The 19,611-nt window shown below is 32.0% G+C and overlaps 1 protein-coding gene across 2 annotated transcripts; it reads right to left on the bottom strand.

The window, feature by feature from the left end:
- Positions 1-1,437: 1,437 nt before the first annotated feature.
- LOC127732985 (nuclear transcription factor Y subunit alpha-like) lies at positions 1,438-18,423 on the bottom strand. 2 transcript variants are annotated; one of them, XM_052242240.1, is made up of 6 exons: positions 18,320-18,423; positions 7,592-7,738; positions 5,302-5,554; positions 4,264-4,316; positions 3,295-3,414; positions 1,438-1,884 (listed from the first exon to the last, which is right to left on the bottom strand). In XM_052242240.1, the coding sequence occupies exons 2-6, from the start codon at positions 7,736-7,738 to the stop codon at positions 1,513-1,515; spliced, it is 945 nt and encodes a 314-aa protein (XP_052098200.1). In that variant the 5' UTR covers positions 18,320-18,423; the 3' UTR covers positions 1,438-1,512. The 2 variants fall into 2 exon arrangements, with proteins under 2 accessions (XP_052098200.1, XP_052098201.1); XM_052242241.1 differs by lacking the exon at positions 18,320-18,423 and adding an exon at positions 12,060-12,130.
- Positions 18,424-19,611: the final 1,188 nt, after the last annotated feature.

Here is a 19,611-nt window from a genome sequence, read left to right on the forward strand (position 1 = left end):
CAAAGGGAAATAACTCAAAATAAATAAATCATATAATAAGTATCACTTTTGCTACTGAAAGGTCTACAACAAGAACAGCTAAAATCGTGAAAATTGAACTTGACCTTCATTTAGTCACAGGAAACAACATATCTAAATTTGAAAAGATTTCGTCAAAGTGTTTTCATGTTTATGAACGGACAGTTTGGCAGCCGCCAGCCCGGCCGCCATACATCCCCAAATCAATAACCGATTTTTCCTTCGAAAATCCAGTTAAAAATAGTATATGAAACTCCATGTGCATATTCTGCATCAATAATTCAGATTTTCTAAAAAGAAGCATTTTTTATGTTCTTTAGTTATGAAGGATTTACTGAAAATTGAAATTGCCATTTGTCTATAAATGAATGATTTACATAGAAGTAACAAAGAACTTTTAATCTTTTCTCTTGTTCTAAAAAGAGCAATTGGTTTTGATATAAAAGGAAAAGGGTCATTATCTCAAAAGTTCAAGATGCAGTATAAACACTTTCAGAAGATGTTTTTTAGTGATGGATTTGGAATGAAATCTTAATTGCGTCTATTTATTTGTCATCAAATTGATACCTTATCACTGCTTTTGTATGGCGATATGAATCGCTGTTCTATCTTGTCTTTTTTTGTTTTGATTGCCAAAATGTGAATTTTTTGCTGATAAATGATAAAACTTCTATGTAAATACAGATATTAAGCAATGTTAAATGCATTTTTCCTCAGACAAATTCTGGCACAAGAAAATTGCCATCACTAGTGTTTTGTTGCCAGGTGATAAATAATCCTAAATTGTGATAAATCAACCAATACAATGTACCTCCATCGCTGGTGGAATTGAGAGCCTGAACAAGTAACTGAAGGACCTGTAATTGAGTTTTTTATAATATCTACAAATGACTCAAGTTAAGACTAGAGACCTACTGTTGTAGATTATGTGTCTATTAGGCCAATGAGAATGTTAGTCCAATATATGCCTCTAAGATTGATTTAATTGATTGATTTTTGGTGTTTTAACGCCACTTTTAAGCACCGCTTTTGGGCTATTTCGTGGCGGCCAGTTTTTATTGGTGGAGGAAGCCGGAGTGCCGGGAGAAAACCACCGACCTTCGATAGGAAAACTGACAATCCTAGTCAATTAAGATTGGAGTCGAGTGCACCCGCACGAGCGGGGTTCGAACTCACAACCTCAGTGTTGACTGGCTAGTGATTACAGTAGTAACTACTTAGACCACTCGGCCACCGAGGCCCCCTATGCCTCTAAGAAAACAGCTCTGTGATAAAGTAGGGACTTGACATGACAAAACAAGTATTATCATAAGACACGAATATAAAGTATTCTAGGTGTAAGGCATACAAGTTTGAATACACAGGACTTTTATCATATAAATATGGCATAAATTCATATAATATATGTAACAACCTACATACATTTGTGTATGGACACTACCTTTAATAAAGACATAAAAATTATATACAAATGTAAATATTTAGACAGCAAGTTTATGTTCCTGACAAAGAATTGAGTATATTTGCGGCACCATTAGCAGATACTTGTATGTTCGATGTATTCAGTTGAATCGATTGTCCAGCTACACTTGAGAATGCTGCCTGTAACTGATTGTTAATTGCTGTAGCGTATGAAGCCATATTTATTTCTGATGATGCTGACATGCCTGTAGATGGAGCAATGGCAATAGGTACTGGCTGTGGAAAAGATGGCGTAGCTGGGCGGGAACCTCCTCGGGTGTTTCCATTCTTTTGTTTAAGTTCATCTTCTTCTGAATTGGCATGTTTACCACCTTTAATAAATACACCACCAGACCCTCGCTGTCTGTTCAGAGCATGTCGATGTCGAGATTCATACAGGTATTTCTGTAAAGTAAGCAACCTCAAATTCAGTTTCTAAAGATAATTTCAATTCAAAATTAAGTAAAAAGAATTTTTATGCAACTAGTAAAACACATCTCACATTAAATTTCCTTTTCACAAACATGACTGACTGACCTTGCGAGACCCTCATGGGTAGCCAAGGTCATTAAAACACCCCCCTAGTAGTACTTTTCACAAACATGCCAGTAGCCAGAAGAGCTGTTTAATCCATGTTGGTAGCTGATACAGTTAAATAGTCAGTAGTACAGAGATTGAAACATTTTCCCATTGTATTTGAATGTAGTTTTTCTCTCTTCAAATATTTGTACTAGATCTATTTGTCTTAATACTGGTACGTCTTTCTATACATTCAAAGAATTTTTATTCTATTTTATTTATAGAGGAAATTTGAAGACTTGGGGAAGGCCTTTATATGCTATATCAATACTGGTAAATTCCGTTTGAGTTCTATTTATATCTATAAATCTTCACAAATAAATGATTAAAAATCAGATGAAGTTGATTATTCTGCAGTATCTTTGTATCTATGTATCTATGTGGTATACAAAATCTGACAATTATTCGAAATTTTTGCTAAAAAGTAATTTAAAAGCTGTTGATGAGGTCTAATGTAAATGAAAATTACTGAACACTGCAAATAGAAGGTAACAGAGTTTATGAATTGACCATGACAGATACTGGTCTATTCATAATTTATCCTTTTCTTAAAAACATTATCTTAATATGAATGGAGATCATCTTGGTAAAGGGTCTTTCATTTGTATTTGAGAAAAATGGTTCTGCTAATTGACAATTGAATGGCTATTGTGGTCATAAACTGTACCTCCTTCTGTATAGGTTGGTTTGTGAAATATTTAATATAGAGACCTTATGGTCAACTTTTTCATTTATTGACAACAAAAATTCTTGCAAAACATTGTCAGTTCATATAAGTTTATAACAAACAAAAGATGGGATATAAATTTAGCTACCACATAATAATAAATACAGATATGTGCATGATTTGTTGGTTAAATGTTTATTTTTTAAATAATTTTTTATAAAACAACTTTCAGTTATAAAGTGCCTATTTCTGAAAGCTTTTATTTTGGTATTGTTGATCATTTACTTCTGATTGAATGAAGTACATGAGTAAAATTCTTAATAAAAATTCTATATGACGCTCTTCGCCTCCTTTGTAAACAAATAAAATTGAGAATGGAAATGGGGAATGTGTCAAAGAGACAACAACCCGACCACAGAACAGACAACAGCAGAAGGTCACCAACAGGTCTTAGCCAATTTCATATTTCAACAAAACATGAGTTACCATATGTGTGATTAAATAAAACAATCTGCAAGTTACTATGGGACTATGGTCAACTGGTTGTCTAATCTGATTAAATGACCTACTTGTCTTTCTTTAGGTATTCGTCCTAATGCTTCTAACTTGGCCCTCGCTTGTCTTCTCTTCAATATTCTGTGATACTGTTTAGCATTAACATACAATGGCTCTTCACCAGAATCATTTGACTACAGAGAATATCACATGTTATACATAATGAAAAATAATTGGTAGTAATTTAAGCTGAATGGTTGAAAGTTTCAATAGTTATCAGATTTTTTTGTTACTCGAGAGGCATGAAAATTGTTCAAAGTTGGATTTTATAGCAGTGAATTACTAAAATGAAAAAAAAAACTTAATCTGAGTCAAGACTTTCTCGCTATAATATAGGTAAATACAGGTATAGCCTTTGCACTAAAATCCCCATTCCAATTTGACCTGGCTGTGTACTTGTACATTTAAACAGAAACACCTCTTTGTATAGATTTTACTGCCAGATGGAAGAAGGCCAGATGACCATATTACTATACCCCAGTGGAAACTCTTGGGGTGTATATATATACACAGAATATATGATATCTATAGATTCTACCACACAACCTCATTAATTAAAATATTTATGCACTCGAGATAGTTAAATTTAAAACTTTTTAAACATGTTGCCCTTGATCTTTGGCCTATAATATTACAAATGCTTGAAGCTCTTCTCAGGCAATTCTAACCCTCCTAATGGCAAAAAAGTGGATGTTTGAAGATGCTATGATCTATATGGTGCTTACAAAGGAAAGTAGATAGGAGACTAAGGAGAGTCTTGGATTAGTGAACTTATAAATTAGAACATTAAGTCGTCTTTTATGAGAATTACTGAATCTATATTAGATTCAGGTAAGTATTTTATTTTGCCCTGTATTGCCTAGATTTACCATATAAAACCTATTATCTTACACTGGGCTAGCAAATATTCATAAAAGCCAGGTTTTTGCCTAACCCTGATGGACAGGCCATATCTTAAGTTTACATAAATTCTATGTACTTACCACAGGCAGCTGTTGATTCATTTGATTTGTTGGTAAGTTTATCACTTGTATACCTGTAAACATAAATGGTACAATGTTATAAACAGTAATCATAAATGGTACATTGTAATAAATTGTAATCACATATGGTACAATGTAATAAACTGTAATCATAAATCATACAATATTATGGTACATTGTAATAAATTGTAATCACAATTGGTACAATGTAATAAACTGTAATCATAAATCATACAATGTTATGATCCCAATCCCAAAAGTTCTCAAAACGTTTCAACTCATTACTGTCAAGCTGCAGATCAAAAATCCAGTCATTCTATTAAGAAGACAAATCCAAAAAAATACCATCACATCATCACTATCATGTTTCATCTTATCAGCTGTTCACCAAATGTGAAGTAATTATTTTCAATAGTATCTGAGAAAGGTGAGATGATTTAGTTTGTTGGACAGAGAGAGAGAGAGGAACATATGAAGAAAGACAAAGTGATTGCAACATAGCACCCTCTCTATGAGTGGGGGTATAATTTGTCAATACAGATAATTCCTTTCAATAAACTTTTCATATGTATATTTTACATCATAAATCTTTATCTATCAATCATTATCCAATCTTTTTATCAGGTTTCTTCATCAGACATTTTATCATGTTAAACTTTACCTTCCTTGAGGAAGCAATCTTTAAATAATACATTGTAATCATTTACCAGTTGTAATGAAATTTAAGTCTTCAAGGTATCTTACTTAGGGGTAACTGTACAGGTTTACCTTGGTATAGGCAAGTTAAAATAAATGTTTGATTAATCAATGTGACTGTCATTGGAATAACAGTACAAATACTGATCTTTACGAATATAAATAATGTCCTACCATTCTGTTTGAATAACACAGGGGAATCTGGACAGGTTATTATTGGTGCTGAGTCACACAAATGTCTGATTATGAAATGATTATACAGTGTGGCTTACATTTTGAGTGAATGTGCAGCTTTTTTTGTGTATAGAGTAGTGAATTTGATATCTAAGATAATTCACTTACCTTGAGGTAACTGTACTGGTTTGTTATTAGCATCTACCAATACAAAAGATGTTTGACCATTCAAGGTGACTTGATTTAAAAACAACATCTGTGGTACTCCAACGGTTTGTACTGAACTTTGACCTTGTGGAGTTTGGACAACCATTGTTTGATTTTGAGTTGTCTGCCCCATGTTTGTCATCACCTGTGATGCTGGTGTAGTAAAGCCTGCTGTTGACATTGATGAGTATATAACATTCTGATTATCTGTGGTCTATAAAATATATAATACATGCATTATTTATACAGTTACATCTTACAGTTGTGTATAACAGTATAAGACTGTTCTCCAAGAGGCTATTAAATGTTTTTTTTTTGTCTTCTCACAGATGAGTATCATCAAACTGCCACTTTTCCTAAAGGTTGATAGCATGACTTCTAAAACAGTTGTATTTTCAGGAAATGTAATAAAAAATTCATTATGACCAACTGCCACATGGCTCAAACAGACACTAAATATAGGTTTGCCCCATTCATATAATCAAGAAGAACAAATTAAGCTTTTGGAAATGTTTTGAATCAGACTTATTCCCTTGCACTAAAAAACAATTTATCAACAGAACCACATTGTTCATACATGTATATGTCCATATGTGCATTGCTGTGAAATTTGATTATGCATCTGAAAGCTTTAAAAATAAAGAAATTGTGTTTGAAATGGCACTGACATGAAGAAATAATGTGAAAAGAGTTACTTCAGCTCAAAGATGTTGTCCAAACAATATCAATGATTAGAACATGTGTGTTTTTAAAATAAAAGCATTGCTTCTTATAAAGAGTGTTGTTGCATTTAGAAAGAGTATACAGCAAATGTAATTCCACTGGTGTTCATGCTCTATCAGGTAAGGAAACTTTAAGCAATCTACTAGTGAGTCGGTTCATGGAATCCATAGCAAAGAGTAATCAAAGTACTGAAGTACTGAACATCGGATGACCGCAAGTTCTTGTGGATGGTCACAAGCACTTGTCTCAGAAAGTAAATCACATCTCTATACCTGAAAGTGAGGTTAATGTAGAGATATATATTTTTTTCTGAGACAAGTTCGTGTGTGGATGATGAATAAATGACAGGGAATTCAACCTCATCGTAATAACTATAATATTGTAGTAATATTATATTAATATTTGTATATAACAGTTACATGTATATATAATTTTCATCTATTTGTACATCATTCTATTCTACTATTCTAATGATAGTGAAGTGCAAGTGCATGGTGGACACTCTTCTGTAATAATTGGATTTTTTTAATAGATTGGATTTGAGCAGGCATTCATATTTTCCCGCAAAACGTTCTTGTGATATTCTTCCGCATGCGTTAACACAATTTTTCTGTACGTGTGCATAGATATTAATAGTTTATTTATTTATATATAATGTATATATTTCTAACGACAAAACATTTTCATATTATTAATTTATGTTCTAAAAACGATATTTTTATGAGTATTCATTGGAGAAATGAATTTATAACAAGTAATAAGGAATGTTATTTAGCACTCGATAATGTCCGCTTATTTATAGATCGGTTACCAGTCAAAAACGAAAGTTACGCAAGTAGAAATCTCTGTGGCAACAATACATCGGAATGCCCTCATGGTCATCGCCATGTAAAAAGTAATCATATTCATGTGTTGTGACCAAATTTATTGCCCTTAGTTTCCCAATTGTTAACTCGATTGACTTTATTAACAAAGTCCAAGGGAATAAAAATTGAGGCACTAAAGAGCATTCAGCCATGTTTGAAGTATTTGTAGATCTTGTTCTGCTTATGTTTCTATATCTATTAATAAAGACTTCTTTGCCTTGACAGATTTCCTCGATCTATAGCGGTTTTCAAGATAATAGACAAAACTTGCATTTTAACACCATGTACTAATTTTAGCCATGTCAGCCATCTTGGTTGGCAAACAGAGTCATCACACAGTTTTTAAACTAGATACCCCAATGATGATTGTGGCCAAGTAGTTTCAGAGGAGAAGATTGTAGACTACGACAGACAATGGAGACCAAGTGATGGGATAAGCTAACACAGGATTCCAAATGACGACACTACTCATAGTTACAATTTAGGTTTATTGGTCTTTAAAATGTCAAAATATGCATAAATTTTTGTGGGATTTTCCGGGCATCACCATGATCTATTGTAGTGTGAGGGTACACCAAGCTTGAATTCTAAGCACCAACCTTAAATTACTAGCACCTGGCTTATTTTTGTGTCTGTCAAACTTCTATTTTTTTGCAATTTACCTCAGCTTGAGAAATTTGTGACAATTGTACTCCATCTTGTGTAATGTACTGAATTCCTGCTTGTTGTTGATCATCAGGCATGGCTACTGTTACTGTCTGTTGGTTGTCTGTATTAAATACTGTGTAAGTTTGGTCACCTTCTGTCATCTGAAAGATTTAATAAGCAGAATCTGTAAATACTGTGCAAGTTTGGTCACCTTCTGTCATCTGAAAGATTTAATAAGCAGAATCTGTAAATACTGTGTAAGTTTGGTCACCTTCTGTCATCTGAAAGATTCAACAAGCAGAATCTGTAAATACTGTGTAAGTTTGGTCACCTTCTGTCATCTGAAAGATTCAACAAGCAGAATCTGTAAATACTGTGTAAGTTTGGTCACCTTCTGTCATCTGAAAGATTCAACAAGCAGAATCTGTAAATACTGTGTAAGTTTGGTCACCTTCTGAAATCTGAAAGATTTAATAAGCAGAATCTGTAAATACTGTGTAAGTTTGGTCACCTTCTGTCATCTGAAAGATTCAACAAGCAGAATCTGTAAATACTGTGTAAGTTTGGTCACCTTCTGTCATCTGAAAGATTCAACAAGCAGAATCTGTAAATACTGTGTAAGTTTGGTCACCTTCTGTCATCTGAAAGATTTAATAAGCAGAATCTGTAAATACTGTGTAAGTTTGGTCACCTTCTGTCATCTGAAAGATTTAATAAGCAGAATCTGTAAATACTGTGTAAGTTTGGTCACCTTCTGTCATCTGAAAGATTTAATAAGCAGAATCTGTAAATACTGTGTAAGTTTGGTCACCTTCTGAAATCTGAAAGATTTAATAAGCAGAATCTGTAAATACTGTGTAAGTTTGGTCACCTTCTGAAATCTGAAAGATTTAATAAGCAGAATCTGTAAATACTGTGTAAGTTTGGTCACCTTCTGTCATCTGAAAGATTTAATAAGCAGAATCTGTAAATACTGTGTAAGTTTGGTCACCTTCTGTCATCTGAAAGATTTAATAACCAGAATCTGTAAATACTGTGTAAGTTTGGTCACCTTCTGTCATCTGAAAGATTCAACAAGCAGAATCTGTAAATACTGTGTAAGTTTGGTCACCTTCTGTCATCTGAAAGATTCAACAAGCAGAATCTGTAAATACTGTGTAAGTTTGGTCACCTTCTGTCATCTGAAAGATTTAATAAGCAGAATCTGTAAATACTGTGTAAGTTTGGTCACCTTCTGTCATCTGAAAGATTCAATAAGCAGAATCTGTAAATACTGTGTAAGTTTGGTCACCTTCTGTCATCTGAAAGATTCAACAAGCAGAATCTGTAAATACTGTGTAAGTTTGGTCACCTTCTGTCATCTGAAAGATTCAACAAGCAGAATCTGTAAATACTGTATAAGTTTGGTCACCTTCTGTCATCTGAAAGATTTAATAAGCAGAATCTGTAAATACTGTGTAAGTTTGGTCACCTTCTGTCATCTGAAAGATTCAACAAGCAGAATCTGTAAATACTGTGCAAGTTTGGTCACCTTCTGTCATCTGAAAGATTTAATAAGCAGAATCTGTAAATACTGTATAAGTTTGGTCACCTTCTGTCATCTGAAAGATTTAATAAGCAGAATCTGTAAATACTGTGTAAGTTTGGTCACCTTCTGTCATCTGAAAGATTCAACAAGCAGAATCTGTAAATACTGTGTAAGTTTGGTCACCTTCTGTCATCTGAAAGATTCAACAAGCAGAATCTGTAAATACTGTATAAGTTTGGTCACCTTCTGTCATCTGAAAGATTCAACAAGCAGAATCTGTAAATACTGTGTAAGTTTGGTCACCTTCTGTCATCTGAAAGATTCAACAAGCAGAATCTGTAAATACTGTGCAAGTTTGGTCACCTTCTGTCATCTGAAAGATTTAATAAGCAGAATCTGTAAATACTGTATAAGTTTGGTCACCTTCTGTCATCTGAAAGATTTAATAAGCAGAATCTGTAAATATTATGTAAGTTTGGTCACTTTCTGTCATCTGAAAGATTCAAAAAGCAGAATCTGTAACTGCAAGTTGTATATAAACAGTATGGCATGAAAAATTCTAGTACGTTGAAAAGTCGGAAGAAAATCTATAATACGAACCATTTGGTCCACACACTTTTTCTTCAACATAAACCTATAAAGCTGTATTAACATATCATGAACAAGGCATTGCCTACAATGTTAGCTTATCAGCTCTGTTCATTTCCAGAGCAAATAACTCCTCTTATCCAAGATATTGAAACCAAGATCTATTTTGAGGAAAATCAATTATAATGTAACATAAAAAATCTCTTAGCTCTATCTAGTTAATAAAACAAGCATTCTGAGAGTATTGCATGGCAATACATAGTCCCCTGGCCTACCAGTTAAAAATTCATTGTACTGGCACAAAATGCAAACTTGATCTATAACTTGTCATGGTGTTAACTATATAACAAATATCAAGTCAATATCTTCAAGCATGATGAAAAAAATCAATAACCGATTTTTCCTTCGAAAATCCTGTTAAAAAGTGTGGAAAACTGATTATTTATGTGAATTTTCTATGTCCAAGGACCATAACTCTGAACAAAATCATCAGACCAGAACAAAATGCTAACTTGATCTATAACTTGTCATGGTGTAAACTATATAACAAAGAAAACAAAGTGCGGAAACTGATTATTTGAGCGAATTTTCCAAGGACCATAAATCTGCACAAAATCATCAGACTGGAACAAAATTCGAAAGTGATATGTTACTTGTCAAGATAAAACTATATACCAATTATTAAATCAATGTCTTCAAGCATGATGAAAAAAGTGCAGAAAACTGATTATTTGAGTGAATTTTTAAGTCCAAGGACCACAACTCTGCACAAAATCTAGACCAGAACAAAATTCGAACTTGATCTGTAACTTGTCATGATAAAACTATACACCAAATATCAAATCAGCATAACTCGAGAATGGTAAAAGTGACCCCACCAAAATTCAAACTTGATCTTTATTTTGTGGTAATAAGCATTGTGTATATGTTTCATAAAATTTGGTTGAGGCAAACTTAAGTTAGAGAACAGAAACTAAAAATTTTGCAATTTTTCCATATATGAAGGGGCATTACTCTAGAACGGTTAGAGTGACGCTACCAAAATTCAATCTTGATCTGAATTTTGTGGTAATAAGCATTGTGTATAAGTTTCATAACATTTGGTTGAGACAAACTTAAGTTAGAGAACAGAAACTAAAAATTTTGCAATAAATCCATTTATAAAAGGGCATAACTCTAGAACGGTTTAAGTGACGCCACCAAAATTTAAACTTGATCTGTGTTTTGTGGTAATAAACATTGTGTATAAGTTTGATAACATTTGGTTGAGGCAACTTAAGTTAGAGAACGGAAACCAATTTTGGGATGTAAGTACGGACAAGGGTAAAACTTAATGCCCCCTATGCTTCGGCGGGGGCATAAAAACATAAAAAATTTAAATTGGACATATACCTTTTATGGTCCAATATCCAAAATCTAAATACATGATTAGATTCTGACAGCATATAAAAGAACTCAAAGAATTCATTTTTTGATGAAATCAAACAAAGTTTAATTTTGGACCCTGATTTGGACCTCAATGTGGACCAATTTGATAATGAGGCCCATAATCCAAAATATGAATACATGGTTAGATTCAGCATATCAAATAACCTAATATATTCAATTCCTGTTGAAATCAAACAAAGTTTAATTTTGGACCCCAATTTGGACCACCTTGAAAATGGGCCCAATATCAAAAATCAAAATATATGTTTAGATTCAACATATTTAAGAACCCCAAGAATTCAATTTTTGTTAAAATCAAACTAAGTTTAATTTTGAAAAGTTGGACCTTAATGTGAACCAATTTGAAAACCAGGCCCAAAATCAAAAATACATGGTTAGATTCAGCATATATTAAAGAACCCAAAGAATTCCAGACTTTGAAATTAAACCCCATTGAAATTGGTCAAGAAATAAGCAATTTATACTAAGTATTAGAACAGTATTGTTTTTCGTCCTTTTTTCCAAAACATTAAGGGCCATAACCCCCAATATCAATCCCAACCTTCCTTTTTTGGTATGGAACCTTGTGGTACAATGTCATAGAGATCCATAGACTTATACACAAGTTATTGTTCTAAAACAAGAAAAAGGCTTGTTTTTGGCCCCTAATTCCTTATCAGCTAGGACAATAACCCCTCATATCAATTCCAACCTTCCTGTTGTGGTATGGAACCTTGAGATTAAAATTCATAGAGATCCATACACTTTTACTCAAGTTATTGTCTGGAAACCATATGTCTTCAGATAACGACAATGATGACGCTGACAATTCATAACATTATATGAATGCAAAAATTTTGCATTCATATAAAAATTTGAAGTAATAATTACAAAAAGAGATTGTTGCTGACATCAGAAGGTTATAGACATATTTATACCTGTGTATTTAGCTGAATTTCCTCCAAATGACCCTAGATCTGCCTCTGAATAACCTTCTGGTGTCCTGCAACAATCACTATATAATTATGACGTCAAATGATTTAAATTGTGATGCAAAATTTTGCGGGAACTTGTTTGTCTCTAAGAAATGGGGACAAATTTACATAGAGTAAATATGAGTATTTGGATACAGATCTAGGGTTTATTCAGAGCAAATTCAGCTAAATACCCAAAGGTGTAAATAGGTCTGTTTGACCGGGGACACGACAACTCATACCTTGGCCAACATATATGTACAGCATGATAGTGTCTTAGTTGTTAGGTTTTATTGAAAATTTTATTGTTATTTTTATAGTACGGAAGCCATCATGAGTTAGTTGACTGTTTATGGTGAGGTTGAACCGTTCATGTTACCCAGTCTTTAGTTTTCTGTGTTGTGTTTTGTGTACTGCTGTTTGTTTGTTGGTGTTTTTCTTTTTAAGCCATGGTGTTGTCAGTTTATTTTGGATTTACGAGTTTGAATGTCCCTTTGGTATATTTTGCCTATTTAATTGTGAAGTGATGAATTCATTAGTTTAAACCCTTGTTGGTAAATATATAGAACATCATCTCAAGCTTGAATGATCCATAGAATTTCGCAAAAGGATACTTTTTACTGCAAATAAAGAAGATCAAAATATCACCATTATACATTTTTTTACAAAGCTTGGCTTTTATAATGTTAAAGCCATGCATTTTCTTTTCTGTGAGGATGGTGATTGTACAAGTACAACTCAACGGACTTTGATGTTCAAAGTGCCGCATTTATACAGAATTTTTTGTTTTTATATACTTCTTTATATTTATTTCTTATTCAAACAAACCCATTCTATTTTGAAGGTCTATTATCCACTAATGATTAGTCAGATTACTGACATGAATGATTAATATATTGTACCATTTAATTATTTAATATGCATATCAAATAAATTGCCGTTCAATTTTTATTAATGATTAGCATTTAATAAGCTTTGATTTGAAACAATTGTGATAGCATCAAATGAACAATCAAAGTTATATTTTATGTTGTTATATTATCATGATATCCTCATCTCATGGGTTTCCGTGCTAGTATTAAGAATGCATTGTGACATCAAAATTTCCATTGAAAAAGCATGCATAGTACATACCTGCCAACCTCTGAAACCTTCAAAGAGGGAGATCCCCCTCTCAGCTATGACAGCTGAGGGGGAGATTTTGTGCAAACAACATTTTCCAGCTAAAATTTATGACCTGTACACTTATTCGTCTACAAAACACCAATGAGAGTTAAGGATGTACACCTCTGAGGAGCTAAAAATTTCCAGAATTAAACTTTTTTTCTTAACCTGATTTTTGGGTTGATATGACTGTAAGAAAGTAACTGATGAAGAAAAAATTATATGGTGGTGCACTTCATTTTTTTGCTACGGCCATTTGAAAGTACTCCATTTTTAATGATTTTCTCATTTTTCATCAATTTTTACCCATTTTTGAGCTATTATCATGAAAAAAATTCGTAAGGGTTCCGCGGAACCCAGTGTCTCGCCTACTTTTTCTGTTAATCGCAGGCTCAACAAAAATGAGGAAGTAAATCAATAAAAATATTCCTCTTGATACTATCTTTTGATTGTAAGAAGCTTCTGTCCAAGTTTGGTAAAAATCCAGGATAGTTTATGAATCTAATAAATGTTTAAAAACTTTAACTGCAGACTGAATGTAATGTTAACTGGAAGAAAAAAAAATTTCCTTCTAGATACTAGCATTTGACCATAAACAAGCTTCTGTCCAAGTTTGGTACAAATCCAAAATAGTATAAGAAAGTTATTAAAATTTTAAAAACTTTAACCACAGAGTGAATGTGTTGTTTCCTGGCAGAAAATCTAAGTCCATTTAAAAGTAAAATACTGAAAAAACGGATTTATTTTTTTTACAAAATTTCCTTCTAGATACTAGCTTTTGATCATAAACAAGCTTCTGTCCAAGTTTGGTACAAATCCAAAATAGTATAAGAAAGTTATTAAAATTTTAAAAACTTTAACCACAGAGTGAATGTGTTGTTTCCTGGCAGAAAATCTAAGTCCATTTAAAAGTAAAATAAGGAAAAAATGGATTTTTTTTTTTACAAAATTTACTTCTAAATACTATCTTATGATCATAAACAAGCTTCTGTCCAAGTTTGGTAGAAACCCAGGATAGTTTAAGAAAGTTATTAAAATTTTAAAAACTTTAACCACAGAGTGAATGTAATATTTCCCGGCAGAAAAACTAAGTCCATTTATAAGTAAAATACGGAAAAAATGGAATTTTATTTTTACAAAATTTACTTCTGGATACTATCTTATGATCATAAACAAGCTTCTGTCCAAGTTTGGTAGAAATCCAGGATAGTTTAAGAAAGTTATTAAAATTTCAAAAACTTTAACCACAGAGTGAATATTTGTGGACGCCGCCGACGACGACGACGCCGACGGAATGTAGGATCGCTATGTCTCGCTTTTTCGACTAAAGTCGAAGGCTCGACAAAAATCACAATTTCACAATTAAACTTTTTTTCATACTTTCACTAAAGATGAAGTGGACCAATCTGAATAAATTTAACTAAAATAAACTATAGGTTGGTGATAATATTAGAAAGTTGTATTAAATTTTGTTGCTTTTTCATGTCAAATTGACCATGCTGTCAATTTTGTAAATTTGGGATTTTTCTCTCTTTTTTTTAGAACAAAAAGCATATTATTTCAACTTCTTTGTTATATATGATTGAAAAAATACATATCTAAGAATTTTTAAAAGAAAAAATAATAAAATAATGGGATGTACATATTTTTGGTAAAATCATTTCTTTGTACCCTCACCTATTTTCTCAACATTTTGGCTTATGACACTGAACAGATTGGTTATAAAATTTGAAAATTTTATTACTCAAACACTACTTTAAATATTGTAAGTACACAGTTTTTTCACAGAGTTTAGTTTGATTATAATATTTTTTATATTCATTGATATTTTCCACTTGCATCACATTTTTTTAAATTAATTCCTGAACGAGATTTCAACCAGACTGAAACCTCAGAAGAATACATCCTTAATAGATATACTTTATTTCTTCAATTCATTGTTTAAATTTATAATACAAGTACAGACCACCAGAAGCAACCGAAAAGTTGATAGAACATACATTGTAATGTGTAAAATGAAGATTCATTGCCGAGTGAACTTGGTCGTAAAAATTGAAAATCTTTCATCCAATCTGCTTGAAATTTGCAGTTATATTTCTTCTTTTTTACACTGTCGCATGGTCGAGACAAAGAAATCTATCTTGTTGGAGTTGACATAGAAGAAATGGATTTTCGATTACTTATAAATCGTACATAAAAACTACTGACCAAAGTTTTCAAATGATTGCTGATTGTTCATTTCTATTGAAAGTAATGAAAGATCCCGAGAAATACGATTGCGGGTCATTCCAGGTTAAAATATCCGAATGCAGGAGATTCTATACTCCCATGCGGCAGCGGACTGGCAAGCAGGAGATTTCCGGAATTTCGTCATTTGAGTGGGAAACTCCCGTACAAAACAGGTGGGTTGGCAGGTATGATAGCGGTACCTCGAATGACCAAATAACACCGTTATTATCCAAATAACACTTGTAATGACCGAATAACACTTGAAATTTTAATATTAGCACATATTGGTGACATTTGAACATTGATTATTAAATAATAATATATTATAAGTGTATTTTATAACTTAAAAATGATTTACAGAAAGCAGGTAAGTTCATAAAGATCATTATAAATATTAGTGTGTACATCCAACATGGCAACCAAGGAAAACACAATGGGAAGAATTAAAGAATGATTGCATATGCATTCAAAGGGAAATGCTATGAAAATAAAGTATTAAATAATGTACTGTATATACAGAGTATTGTCCAATAATTGTTTTTCAGTAAGGTTTTGAAAAGTTAACAAGTACATCAAAGCCATGCAATTACTCCAATCACCTATTAGTTTTCTTAAGGATTTACTCAATATTGAATGAAACGTAATTAAGAATTTTCACATATTTAATTTAAATTTAATAAAAAAATTGATTATACTTGATTGATTTATAATAAAAACAAAGCAACTGAATGGATGATTCATATGTGTGTTGTAATAACATTTTCTCCAAAAAACATTCAAGATTTTCATTGACAAATAAAAATGTTTTTACAAGTAACTAAAATTTGGTATAAAAACATATGTGCTGTCTTCCATTTTTAAAATGGCTTTATATCCTTGTGTTCAATGTGATGAAGAATGTGTTGATTGCACAATTCAGTGCAGTAGTTGTGATCCTTGGGTTCACAGTGCTTGTGTCCCAATGAATGATTCAATGTTATCGGCCTGGTCAGATGTGTCTCTAAAGTTCCTATGTAAGGACTGCTGCTTTACAGACAACAAGTACGACATGGCCAAGGCCCTAGAAAGGTAAGTAATTTTATAAAGTATATTTTTAACATAATATTTATTAGAAGGTATATGAATATATATAAAGAACAAATGTGATATTGTACATATTTAATTTTAAAGAAGACATTAATTTCACTAATTCGATTATATTTAACTTATTTCTTATTTCATTTTCCTTGGCAATATATATTCAATTTACTAAATTTACTCTCAAAATTCAGAAATAAAAGTAAAGGGAAAAAAAATTAATATTCTTAGTATTGACGTTTAATTTTTTTTTTTATTGCTATGTTCATCCACTTTAATACATTAAATAAGTTTAATAATGAAATATTTATAGACTGGATACATAATGCATGTATAGCATTGTTGCGCATGTTTTCAGGTACAACTGGAAGAAAATATTTTTTACAATAAATTCTATATAAAGTGTTATCGCGGACTACGACAGATAAGCCCGTGCCTTGTGCAGGATATCTTAGTAGTTTTAATTTTTTACAATAAATTCTAAATAAATTGTTTTCGCAGACTATGACAGATAAGCCCATGCCTTGTGCAGGATATCTTAGTAGTTTTAATTTTTTACAATAAATTCTAAATAAATTGTTTTCGCGGACTATGACAGATAAGCCCCGTGCCTTGTGCAGGATATCTTAGTAGTTTTAATATTTTGTTAAATAAATCCCAAATAAATTGTTTTCACGGACTACAACAGGTAAGCCTGTGCCTTGTGCAGGATATCTTAGTAGTTTTAAAAGGGCTTGGTTACTCTCCATTTTAAATTAAAAAAAAAAATATAATACACAGATATTTTATTTAAAAGTAGAAATTTTTAATTATAATATTATTTTTTTTAATAACTATAAATAAAAAAATAATTATTTTAAACAGTTAACTATTCCATATTTTCTTTAAAAGGGGAGGTGCCCACCCTCACATTGTTCATTGCCTTGACGTGGCGTGAGGGCTCCACTTTGGTGGTCTAAAATGAACACGTTGAGGGATCGTATGCAATCATTCTTTTATTCTCCCCATTGTGATTTCCTTGGTCGCCATGTTGGATGTACACACTAAGATTTATAATGATCTTTATGAACTTACCTGCTTTCTGTAAATCATTTTTAAGTTATAAAATACACTAATAATATATTATTATTTAATAATAAATGTTTAAATGTCACCAATATGTGCTAATATTTAAATTTCAAGTGTTATTTGGTCATTTCAAGTGTTATTTGGATAATAACGGTGTTATTCGGTCATTCGAGTTACCCGTATGATAGTACAAATTCATATGACTTCGAAAACATATGATCTGACCATATATGAAAGAAAATAACAACTATAATGTATATTATAAGTAAAAATAAAATATTGGGTACGCGTTGGTTAAAATAGGAGTTGGTGAAGGTACTAGTTGACATGTATCCGTTTGACCAACTATTCCTGATATTCAAACTTCATCAACCTGGATGGAATATTTTATATAGGGGATTGACATGCATAGGATCTGACAATGGATATAACTATAATCTGCTAGTCCTTGTTATCATGATGTCTTGGATATTCTTTCTAAAAAAATCAATGGACGCCCTTCCTACGACTGGAAGTCGTCTATGCAAGAAATCTAAATAGCATCCCAAGACGTCATAAAATATAATTTTGGACTAATTATTCTAATAATCATGATAATCTACATCTTTAGTTAAAGTAATTTGTGACAACTCATTTTCAAATATATATCTGAGCAATCCCGTGCAAAAACAATGTGTAGTACAAACTTTTTTGTTTTGAATTAATTTTCTTCGTTAAATTTGTTTATATCTCCGATTTTTCTTGCAAAATTTCCTTGTCCAATGGCGCTGATTTATTGTGCATCAAATTTCATGACGTAGTCAATTAATGTGGAGTTTGATAAATAGAAAAAAAGGTATGTGTTCCCGCACAAGGGCTGGATTTAAAAAAAATATAAAATATGATTGGTCTGAATGTAGGGAAAAAAATGAAAAGTCACAGAAAACTAGAAAAGGGTACATAAAATGCGCCTAAAGGGAGTCCTTTTAACTAATTCCCTGACTTAGACTACTTTGTAGTAAATTTTAAGTGTAAATTAAGGCGGATGGAGTGTGCGCATGCGCCGAATGAATTATAGTTATCTCGTACCATTGTAAACTCGTACCAATGTCAACTCGTACCACTAAAAAAAAACTCGTACCAATGCAAACTCGTACCACTGCTAACTCGTACCACGGTAAATTCATACCATTGTAAACTCGTACCAACTTATTTAAATGCATTCAAATGGTGTTTAATGATGAATATATACTTTAATTTCCCTCAATACCTCGTAAATCTGTAAAGTGTATATAATTTGAAATTACAATGACCAATTTGTAGCTAATTTTCCTTGTCTTATTGGATAGAGAAAACCGTGGCAGATTGGCTTTGTTGTCTCCCTTGAGTAGACTCTTTTTTAAACTTTTACTGACAACTATTTGATTTAATTTTTAATCATTCCAAATCAGTATCATTGAATAGATTTGTGTATTTTTCTTTTGTTTCTAAAAGGAATTTTTATTTAACGAAAGAATTTATTTATTGTGTTTTAAATAAACTCATCATAGATACCAGGATTAAATTTTGTATTTACGCCAGACGCGCGTTTCGTCTACAAAAGACTCATCAGTGACGCTCGAATCCAAACAAGTTAAAAAAGCCAAATAAAGCACGAAGTTGAAGAGCATTAAGGACCAAAATTCCTAACTTGAAGTTTTGCCAAATACAGCTAAGGTGATTCTATTCCTGAGCTAGAAAAGCCTTAGTATTTCAAAATTGCAAAAGTTTTGTAAACAGTTAATTTATAAATATGACCATATCAATGATAATTCATGTCAGCACAGAAGTGCTGACTACTGGGCTGGTGATACCAAAACAAAATCATAAAACATTCGTATTTTTTAATATATTTTTAATGGTACGAGTTTGCAGTGGTACGAGTTCTGATTGGTACGACTTCCCAGTGGTACGAGTTTACGTTGGTACGAGTTAACTTTTTTGGTACGAGTTTACTTGG

Source organism: Mytilus californianus, unplaced genomic scaffold, assembly GCF_021869535.1.
Source record: "Mytilus californianus isolate M0D057914Y unplaced genomic scaffold, xbMytCali1.0.p SCAF_3, whole genome shotgun sequence".
Taxonomy (NCBI): domain Eukaryota; kingdom Metazoa; phylum Mollusca; class Bivalvia; order Mytilida; family Mytilidae; genus Mytilus; species Mytilus californianus.

Coding starts and splice junctions, on each gene's coding strand:
- LOC127732985 (XM_052242240.1), bottom strand. CDS start 7,738: ATGACAGAAGGTGACCAAACTTACACAGTATTTAATACAGACAACCAA. Junction 5,555..7,591: donor CACAAATTTCTCAAGCTGAG/GTAAATTGCAAA, acceptor TATATTTTATAG/ACCACAGATAATCAGAATGT. Junction 3,415..4,263: donor TGAATCAACAGCTGCCTGTG/GTAAGTACATAG, acceptor TATTCTCTGTAG/TCAAATGATTCTGGTGAAGA.